The following is an 11099-nucleotide window of genomic DNA, read 5'->3' on the forward strand; positions in this document are numbered from 1 at the left end:
AATGAGGAAGTTATCTAGGTAGCCCACCCATCATGCTAGCTCTGATGTCAGTCAATTACACACATGTTTTTTTAATATAAATTTATTTATTTTAATTGGAGGCTAATTACTTTACAATATTGTATTGGTTTTGCCATACATCAACATGAATCTGCCACGGGTGTACATGTGTTCCCCATCCTGAACCCCCCTCCCACCTTCCTCCCCATCCCATCCCTCTGGGTCATCCCACTGCACCAGCCCCGACCATCCTGTATCATGCATCGAACCTGGACTGGTGATTTGTTTCACATATGATAATATACATGTTTCAATGCCATTCTCCCAAATCATCCCACCCTCGCCCTCTCCCACAGAGTCCAAAATACTGTTCTATACATCTGTGTCTCTTTTGCTGTCTCGCATACAGGGTTGTCGTTACCATCTTTCTAAATTCCGTATATATGCGTTAGTATACTGTATTGGTGTTTTTCTTTCTGGCTTACTTCACTCTGTATAATAGGCTCCAGTTTCATCCACCTCATTAGAACTGATTCAAATGTATTCTTTTTAATGGCTGAGTAATACTCCATTGTGTATATGTACCTCAGCTTTCTTATCCATTGTCTGCTGATGGACATCTAGGTTGCCTCCATGTCCTGGCTATTATAAACAGTGCTGCAATGAACATTGGGGTACATGTATCTCTTTCAATTCTGGTTTCCTCGGTGTGTATGCCCAGCAGTGGGATTGCTGGGTCGTATGGCAGTTCCATTTCCAGTTTTTTAAGGAATTTCCACACTGTTCTCCATAGTGGCTGTACTAGTTTGCATTCCCACCAACAGTGTAAGAGGGTTCCCTTTTCTCCACACCCTCTGCAGCATTTATTGCTTGTAGACGTTTCCTCCCTGGACTTCCTGGGTGATCAATGGTAAAGAATCTGCCTGCCAGTGCAGGAGACTCAGGAGACATTGGTTCGATCCCTGGGTGGGGAAGACCCCCTGGAGGAGGAAATGGCAACCCACTCAAGTATTCTTGCCTGGAGAATCCCATGGACAGAGGAGCCTAGTGGGCTACAGTCCATAGGATCCAAAGAGTCAGACCGGACTAAGCACCCACATACCTTAAGTCCTCCTTAGTTCACTAATTATGGAAGACAACTTAGCTCTTACAGGAGACAAAAACCCCTGCCGGGACTTGAGACAAGTTGGTGGGTTTAATAAAATGCATTTTATTTTAGTGTGTGTTAGTTTTGAATTTTTTTTTTTTTGCTTTGAATTTTTATCTTAATTTGCATAGACAGGGAAGAGCACTGGATCATACATAATGAGCTGTTTTTGACTCTGTTTTTCTAGAGTGGAAATAGAATTCTGTGTTCCATCATTCTGAGCCATCACCAGGGTCCGTCCATAATCAACTACGACGATGAGAGTGGCAAGACATGCGTGCACATTGCCGCAGCAGCAGGTTTCTGCGACATCATCAATGAGCTGGCAAGAGTCCCTGAGTGCAACCTGCAGGCTCTGGATGTGGACGACAGGTATCCATGGCCACGCTGTCACCTTTTCCAAATTTTAGTCTCAAAACAAAGAAGATGTTTAAGGAGTTATCTTATATGACTGTGTCCTTACTGCCAGTAATATTAATATTTATACCTGGGCTTGTGACAATAAAAACTGCTCTATATTAGTCAGGACAGGAAAAACCATTGTTATGAAGAGAAACGCTGTGACTGTATTGTCAGACTTTCCACTTTTTGCTAACTGTTCTCAGAAGGCTTTCTGTATATCAGCTTCCTGCTATATGCACTTTTTGTTCTTAACAGTAAGTCTTATTTTTTTCCTTCATTCCTGGATTATGTCATAAAATCAACAAGCTCTTGTTATCCAGAGAAGAGCACAATAGAGGCTTTGTGTTCAGAACTAGACATGACCTTATCAGGGTTCTGTTTTGGTTTTCTTTAGTCATTAAAGATGTATTTACATAGATAAGGAAGCTGAGTCCAGAAAGGTGAAGAGACTTGCCTAAGAGGTAATTAGCAACTAAGTGAAAACTTGTTGTTCAGTCTGAGTCCAGCTCTTTGCGACCCCATGGACTTCAGCATGCCAGGCTTCTCTGTCCTTCACTATTTCCCACAGTTTTCTCGAATTTATGTCCATTGTGTTGGTGATGCTATTCAGCCATCTCATCCTCTGTTGTCCCCTTCTCTTCCTGCCCTCAATTTTTCCCAGCATCATGGTCTTTTCCACTGAGTTGGCTCTTCGCATCTGGTGGCCAAAGTGTTAGAGCTTCAGCCTCAGCATCAGTCCTTCCACTGAGTATTCAGAGTTAATTTCCTTTAGGATTGTCTGGTTTGATCTCCTTTCTGTCCAAGGGACTCTTAAGAGTCTTTTCCAGCACCACAGTTGTAAAGTATCAATTCTTTGATGCTCAGACTTCTTGATGGTCCAACTCTCACATCCATACATGACTACAGGTTTTGACTAGACAGACCTTTGATGGCAAAGTGATGTCTTTGCTTTTTAATATGCTGACAGAAGAAGTGAGAACAACAATCCCATGGCCTCCAAAATGAAAACCCAATCACAGAAAACTAACCAAAATGATCACATGGATCACAGCCTTGTGTAACTCAAAGAAAACTTGTACCCTTGTCTTTTAAATGTAGAGCTTTTCATCTACTGGCCCTTCATCCATAATCAACTATTAGAATTTTTCAATTACAATGCTTATCTAACCTTTGCTTCAGTTAGGCATAGACTCAATGAAAATATAAGAATAATATAAAAACAAATAAGACTGTTGAAAACAAGTATAAGGCTTGTACCTTATATATAGTTTTGTTTAAACCTTTTTCTATTGAAGTGCAATTTAGCCACCTACTTCCATGATTTTAGATTCCCCAAGAAGTACTTCCTACTACTTCCTGATACCTGAAACCCTTAAAACACAGGAGAAAGAAATCTTGGGTTCCATGTAAGTCTCAGAAGCTGGAGACAGTTAACAGGATGACTTTAATTAAAATTGATATATAAATCATTGAAAGTAGACCTTTTCTGAAGAGTAGATATTGAACTTGAGCAGGTACAAAAGTAGAAGGATTTTGTTACATGAAGAGAAAAGGTGAATGATCCAAAAAGAGAAGAAAAAAACACATGTAAGGCAATGGCACCCCACTCCAGTACTCTTGCCTGGAAAATCCCATGGGTGGAGTAGCCTGGTGGGCTGCAGTCCATGAGGTTGCTAACAGTTGGACACAACTGAGCAACGTCACTTTTCACTTTCATGCATTAGAGGGGGAAATGGCAACCCACTCCAGTGTTCTTGCCTGGAGAATCCCAGGGATGGGGGAGCCTGGTGGGCTGCCGTCTATGGGGTTGCACAGAGTCGGACACGACTGAAGCGACTTAGCAGCAGCAGCAGCAGCAGGGGGACTTTCCTGGTGGTCCGGTGGTTAGGATACCTTGTTTCCAATGCAGGGGGTGGTGGGTTGAACTTTGGTCAAGGAATACATGCCATGTGGCCAAATAAATAAAAGTAGAAAAATACATACATTTTTAAAGAACACATTTAGGAAAAGAGGGCTAGAAAAAAGTTTGCCTACTTCAAAATACTTCTAGAAGCAGCTCTAATACAGTATTTCCCACTTGAATTATCACATGCTTCAGTTCAGTTGAGTTTAGTTGCTCAGTCGTGTCCGACTCTTTGTGACCTCATGGACCACAGCACACCAAGCCTCCCTGTCCATCGCCAACTCCCAGAGTTTACTCAAACTCATGTCCATTGAGTCGGTGATGCCATCCAACCATCTCATCCTCTGTCGTCCCCTTCTCCACCTGCCCTCAATCTTTCCCAGCATCAGGGTCTTTTCAAATGAGTCGGCTCTTTGCATCAGGTGGCCAAAGTATTGGAGTTTGAGCTTCAACATCAGTCCTTCCAATGAACACCCAGGACTGATCTCCTTTAGGATGGACTGCTTGGATTTCCTTGCAGTCCCAGGGACTCTCAAGAGTCTTCTCCAACACCACAGTTCAAAAGCATCAATTGTTCGGTGCTCAGCTTTCTTTACAGTCCAACTTTCACATCTATACATGACCACTGAAAAACCATAGCCTTGACTAGATGGACCTTTGTTGGCAAAGTAATGTCTCTGCTTTTTAATATGCTGTTTAAATTGGTCATAACTTTCCTTCCAAGGAGTAAGTGTCTTTTAATTTCATGGCTGCAGTCACCATCTGCAGGGATTTTGGAGCCCAAAAAAATAAAGTCAGCCATTGTTTCCACTGTTTCCCTATCAATTTGCCCTGAAGTGATGGGACTGGATGCCATGATCTTTGTTTTCTGAATGTTGAGCTTTAAGCCAACTTTTTCACTCTCCTCTTTCACTTTCATCAAGAGGCTCTTTAGTTCTTCACTTTCTGCCATAAGGGTGGTATTATCTGCTTATCTGTGGTTATTGATATTTCTCCCATGCTTAGGAGAGAAAATTTAGTTCCCCCAGTCTCAGGGAAGAAAGTATATCCAAAGAGAGTAAGAAAGTGCAAAAGATGGGGCCCTACAAGGGTTCAAAGTGAAGTAAAATCTCAAGATGGGTCTAGTTTCTGCTCCGGAGCTCAGCTCAGCCTGCTCTGCATTTTGTTTCAGTTTCTGCATCCTGCACTGGATAGCTCTGCCTTCACATTGACACTATAAGCTTGTGTCGGTAGAGAATTTTTCAAAATTTTCATAGGTTTAAGTATTGAAGCATTTGCAACAATTGTGGCTTCACTTCCCGTCTTTTTTTTCCAGATAGAAAGTTTTTGAGAAAAGGGAAGAAAAATAAGGCAATGATTTTAAAAAATAAAAAAAAAAAAGAGGATGAGGGAAAATATGAGGGAACTAGTCCTCCTAAATTATTAAAACACATCATAAATCTATGACATTTTAAAACATGTTGGTCCTAGCCTAAGATTGATGGTACAGAACACATAACTCATAAATAGCTTGTATAGCTTAAAGGGCCCAAATTTCACCAGTCTATGAAGTCATGCTTTCCTTTAGCACCCAAGTCATTTATCTTCAGGAAGGAGAGTCTTTAATCAAACTCTCCTCCCTACATACTTATGGGAATTATCTAGGGAATGTTTGCATTTTCCATAAGTGGTTCCTTGGCTTCTGACACCTTACCAACACTGCATTCTTGTACCTATCATCTCCTGTCATTCAGAGACTGCCTCCTCAGCCCACTGCTTGTCTCTGATGAATTTCTTCTGAATCATGGGCCCTGGTTCTCCAGCTCCTTACTGTGATAACTGAGTCCAATCTGCTGTGTTTGAAGACTATCCTGAAGCATAGAGATAAGAAAGGGACTGCAGCTTACATAACTTGAAACTGGATACTACATATTGCCCACAAAGGCTTTATGTGTATTAGTTAGAAGTTATCTATGCTTCTCTTGTTTCTGCAAAATAATTTTTTCCCTGAGTCCTTCTGGACCTCTTCTTCCATGCTGATGTTCTGAATGATCTCAGGTTGCCTCAGCCTGCCTCGCTTGAAGCAGGGCTTCAGTTCCTGGCTAGAGATTGAGGTTGGGTTGCAGCAGTGAGAGAGCTGAATCCTAGCCACTAGACCAAAGATCAGGGACAAGGCCCTGGCCCTTCAACGTGCAGAAAAATAATTCCCACAAAGATAGAAAGTAGTGGAATAGGTAAAGTATTTATTAGGAGGAAAAAGAGTACAGTATATGAGGATAGACACACAGGCGGACTCAGAGGAAGAATTGCACCCTCAGGGCAGTTCACGTTACTTATATGGGGCATTTCCTCCAGGTTTCCTTGGCCAATCATTTTAATTTGCCTGGTTCAGAGTTCATATCTGTTACATCTCAGGATCCTCCCATGTGCACACACACATCTCTTAGCCAAGATGAAAGAGGTCTATGGGTGGGTGGCATCAGCATCACTCCTGTTTTGACCTCCAAGAAGCCTTTCTTTGCATGTGCAGTTGGGAGGTCTCCTGACTTCAAAAAATGAGAAATATGTGGGCTCTTATCTTCTGTGTGGGCAGGGCCCAGCCTCCTCTCTCAGTTGTCCTGATATTGATAGTTTGTAGTTTCTGTCCACAGGGAATGACTCTCTAAACTTTACCCTGGGGACCATCTACCTCCTGCCTCAAGAGAAATTAATAGTCACTCTTCAGTTCAGTTCAGTCGCTCAATCATGTCCGACTCTTTGCAACACCATGGACTGCAGCATGCCAGGCTTCCCTGTCCATCACCACCTCCCAGAGCTTGCTCAAACTCTTGTCCATAGACTCAATGATACCATCCAACCATCTCATCCTTTGTCATCCCCTTCTCCTGCCTTCAATCTTTCCCAGCAACAGGGACTTTTCCAATGAATCACTTCTTCTCATCAGGTAGCCAAAGTATTGGAGTTTCAGCTTCAGCATCAGTCCTTCCAATGAATATTCAGGACTGATTTCCTTTAGGATTGACTGGTTGGATTTCCTTGAAGTCCAGGGAACTCTCAAGAGCCTTCTGCAACACCACAGTTCAAAAGCATCAATTCTTCGGTGCTCAGCTTTCTTCATAGTCCAGCTCTCACATCCATATATGACTACTGGAAAAACCATAACTTTGACTAGATGGACCTTTGTTGGCAAAGTAATGTTTCTGCTTTTTAATATGCTGTCTAGGTTGGTGATAGCTTTTCTTCCAAGGAGAAAGCATCTTTTAATTTCATGACTGCAGTCACCATCTGCAGTGATTTTGGAGCCCCCCCCAAAATAAAGTATTTCACTGTTTAAATCGTTTCCCCTTCTATTTGCCATGAAGTTATGGGACCATTAGTACAGTCACTCAGCAATTGTCATAAAGGAGTATTTCACAATGTGCCAAAGAGAATTGTCACCTGTTGATAAACCTGACTGCGTTGATGTTCAACCCTCCATCTATTGAATTCATTGGCAATATATTCGCTAATCAGGAGGGTATAATATGGCTGGTGCCTCATCTTGTTTCATAATAAATATTGTCTGGAGACCTCTCAAATAGAATGGAATGAATCATATCTTGTACAAGCTCAAATAGGCAGTGCAATTGATGACAATGTTGAAAAAATACATGGTCCTATATTAAGTGTCCTCAAATTGCTGTCCATATCATAACATGAGGAGGATGCTTGATTGACACAGGACACAGTCACCCATGGGGACTCTGGTCATACTGTGGACATGGCTGCTGCTGCTGCTGCTGAGTCGCTTCAGTCATATCTGACTTTGTGCGACCCCATAGACGGCCTCCTACCAGGCTCCTCTGTTTCTGGGATTCTCCAGGCAAGAACACTGGAGTGGGTTGCCATTTCCTTCTCCAATGCATGAAAGTGAAAAGTGAACATGGCTACACTCCCAGTACTAAGTCCTGAGCCCCTTCAGACAGATAGACCCAACTGAGTCCTTCTCTGTCTTACCCACAGACTGCCTCCATGTCTGAGAGACTTCTTGGCTCTCCAGGGGTGGTCATCTGCCAGGGGTCAAGCCCCAGAATGAAGCCAAGGAGAGGCCTCCCATGCCTTCTTTTCCTGCCCCAGGATTGATCCTCTCCCAGACTGACTGACAGGAAGAATAGCCCTTCTCTTCATGGGAAACCCCATTCACAGGAATGTCATCTATCACCATTCCCTGCTTTAGCCCCCCAGGGTCCCACTGTCCAGACACACCACACAGACATCCCCAACCACCTACTTCCCAGCATCTCTGTCAAAGAAGCAAGGTTCAGGTCCCCTTTGTTCTTGAGTCCAGTGGTCCTTTATGCTCTTATCACCTTCTTGTCTCATTTGCCTTGATAGTTCTTTCTACAGCTGGGGAACTGTTTTGCTCCATATCTGCTCTCAGTTCTGGGCTTGGCTTTTGGAAACAGGAAGACACTATTTCTCTTATCTACCCTGCTATATCCCTCCCTTCAAGTTGGGCATAAAGTCAACCATATCCTTATATGGAGGAAAGGGGACAGGTAGAAAAGTATGTATACAGTTCAGGATCTTAAAATTTGATCCCACTGCATTAATAAATGGTGTTGAGAAAAGCTGGCTATGTAACTGGAAAAATGGTCAGATTGGCTCCACACCTCACCACACATATCAGAATACACATTCAGATACATGTGCAATTTTGTTTAAATCCAAATAAATCTAGAATAAAATATTAGTTTCCTATTTATTTACATTCAGTAAAGTTACTTTTTTTGGATGTATAGTTCTATGAATTTTAACACATACATAGATTCATGCAATCACCACAAGGCAGATCCAAAACAATGCCATCAATTCCAACACCGACTCAGATTGTCCTTCTATAGTCAAGGCTTCCCCCATCTCCAAGCTCTGGCAGCCATGGATTAGTTCTCTCTTTTGGGTTTTGCCTTTTCCAGAATGTCATGCAAATGGAAATATACAATATGTAATCTTTTGAGATTGCTTTATTTCACCTGGTAGAATGCGCTTGAGATATATCTATGTTCCATATACCAGTAGGCTATTCTTTTTACTGCTAAGTAGTATTCCATTTTGTGGATAAATTATAGTTTGTCTATCCACCCATTGAAGAATATTGGGTTGTTTATACTTTTGGATGGTTACAAACAGTACAGCTATAAACATTTGTGTACAAGTTTTTGTGTAAATGTCAGTTTTCATTTCTCTATCTATAGATATAGACATGAGATTGCTTGGCCATATGGTAAGTATGCTTAACTTTAGAAGGAATTGACAAACTATTTTCTGGTGTGGCTGCTTCTAAAAAATGTATAAAAGTTCCAGTTGCCCTGAATCTTCATCCATACATGTATTGCCAGGTTTTGGGTTTTTTTTAACTTTTTTTTTTCATTGAAGTATAGTTGATTTACAATGTTGTGTCCATCTCTGCTATCAGCAAAGTGACTCAGTTATACACATATAGAAAGCCTTTGTTTTTTTTTAATTTAGCCATTTAAATAAGTATGTAGTGGTATCCCATGTAGTTTTAATTTGCATTTCTCTGAATGAAAAATGTTACTGAGCATCTTTTCATGTGCTTGTTTACCAATTACACACTTTCTTTGATAAAGTCTTCAATCTTTTGCTAGTTTTTTAAATCGATTTGTATATATATTTTTTTATTGTTCAGTTTTTAAATACTTTACATACTCTCTTTGTTGGATGTGTAATTTGCAAATATTTTCTCCCAGTCTCTGGCTTTTTTTTTTTTTTTTAAGAAAATGATGGTTTTGCCACTTATCAAAAGTTTAAACACTGGTGAGTATGTATCTACCTTCTGGCTAATGAAGAACTTTCTAAAATATAAAAGCATGAAACAAATAAAAAATGAAGAGGTAAATAAATGTGGTAATTTCTTAAAATTTTTATGGAAAACCACTAAAAAAAATTAAAAGCTAAGTAACAAATTAGAGGAAATGTTTTCATAAACCTAAGTAGAAAAAACCCAATACCTTAAATATTTTAAAAGCTTATATGAGTTAGTAAGAAAAGCTAACAACCTAATAGAAAATGGACATAGGGCATTAAGGCTCATTTCAATGAAGAAACTAAAATGTCAAATAAAATGTATTTCCAAGGTTCTTCCTCATGTTATTTAAAGAAATGCAGATTCAAACAACACTGAAGTACTAATTTTGCCTACCAAGTTGGCAAAGATTTTTAAAGATGTTGATAACACTTCATATTAGGAAGGAGTAGGAACGCAGCTGGTGGGAGGAAAAATTGAGTCAGTTTTCTTGGAAGGCAATCCTGGCACTATGTATAAAGAGCCTTCAAATTGTTCATATCCTTTGACCCACTACTTCCTTTTTGAGGAAATTCGCAGAAAGACCAAAGAAGGGGAAAGGCCGCAGAGTATCAGAATTAGAGGAGAGGCCTCTGCACACATACACCATCACCCTGAAACCCCATTTAGTGCATACCATTTCCACACTGTAAGTAGCAACAAGTCTGTCCTGCCAGGACCCAACTTTGAGCAGGAGCTGTTGTCAGCTAGGTCATCTGTATCATTCATGTACTCAGACACTTGTGCTATCCCCCTGTGGTCCCCCAGGACACCTCTGCACTGGGCTGCAGCTGCAGGGAAAGCAGACTGTGTGCAGTCACTGCTGGAGCTGGGAATGGACAGCAACCTGCGAGACATCAATGAGAGCACGCCCCTGGCCTATGCCCTGTACTGCGGCCACACGGACTGTGTCAAGCTCCTCTCCCAAGAGAGCAGGTGAGCGCACCAGGAGGCACTCATTTTTTTCTTCGTCTCAAAGATTTATAAAATTGGATGCAATTGTCTAAACTGCCAAAACCAGCACAAAACGATCTATAACTTAATAATTGTGTTTGACATTGCCAACTACAAATTGGTACTTGCCATCTACCTCTACAAGGATTAAACAGTGTGCTGCTGCAGCTGCTGACTTTCAACAGCCCCCCCCCCCCCCCAACTGAAAGGCGCTCAAGGTGGAGAGCAGAAATGAAGCTCTCTGTGCTCTAGAATAACTGACAGAACAGGTCTCTAGATAGTTAGATGTTTTCAAGAACCAATTTTATGAGCCCAATTCTTGCATCTCTTTGTATCTAGAAAAGCACAAAAATCTTTCATGGTGACAACTGTTCCTCATGACTAGCAGTTCAGTTCAGTTCCTCAGTCACGTCTGACTCTCTGCGACCCCATGAATCGCAGCATTCCAGGCCTCCCTGTCCATCACCATCTCCCGGAGTTCACTCAAACTCACATCCATTGAGTCGGTGATGCCATCCAGCCATCTCATCCTCTGTCGTCCCCTTCTCCTCCTGCCCCCAATCCCTCCCAGCATCAGAGTCTTTTCCAATGAGTCAACTCTTTGCATGAGGTGGCCAAAGTACTGGAGTTTCAGCTTCAGCATCATTCCTTCCAAAGAAATCCCAGGGCTGATCTCCTTCAGAATGGACTGGTTGGATCTCCTTGCAGTCCAAGGGACTCTCAAGAGTCTTCTCCAACACCACAGTTCAAAAGCATCAATTCTTCGGCCTTCTTCACAGTCCAACTCTCACATCCATACATGACCACTGGAAAAACCATAGCCTTGACTAGACGGACCTTTGTTGGCAAAGTAATGTCTCTGCTTTTTA

At 41.6% G+C, this 11099-nt stretch overlaps 1 protein-coding gene across 1 annotated transcript in view; it reads left to right on the forward strand.

The window, feature by feature from the left end:
- ANKRD55 (ankyrin repeat domain 55) overlaps positions 1-11099 on the forward strand; it is a 111558-nt gene that overhangs the window by 79208 nt on the left and 21251 nt on the right. Inside the window, exons 8-9 of the mRNA XM_010853499.1 lie at positions 1335-1519; positions 10045-10212. Coding sequence (XP_010851801.1) covers positions 1335-1519; positions 10045-10212 — 353 coding nt within the window. The remainder of the gene's footprint in view (positions 1-1334; positions 1520-10044; positions 10213-11099) is intronic.

The sequence above is a fragment of the Bison bison genome, unplaced genomic scaffold (assembly GCF_000754665.1).
Source record: "Bison bison bison isolate TAMUID 2011002044 unplaced genomic scaffold, Bison_UMD1.0 scf7180017864328, whole genome shotgun sequence".
Classification (NCBI taxonomy): Eukaryota; Metazoa; Chordata; class Mammalia; order Artiodactyla; family Bovidae; genus Bison; species Bison bison.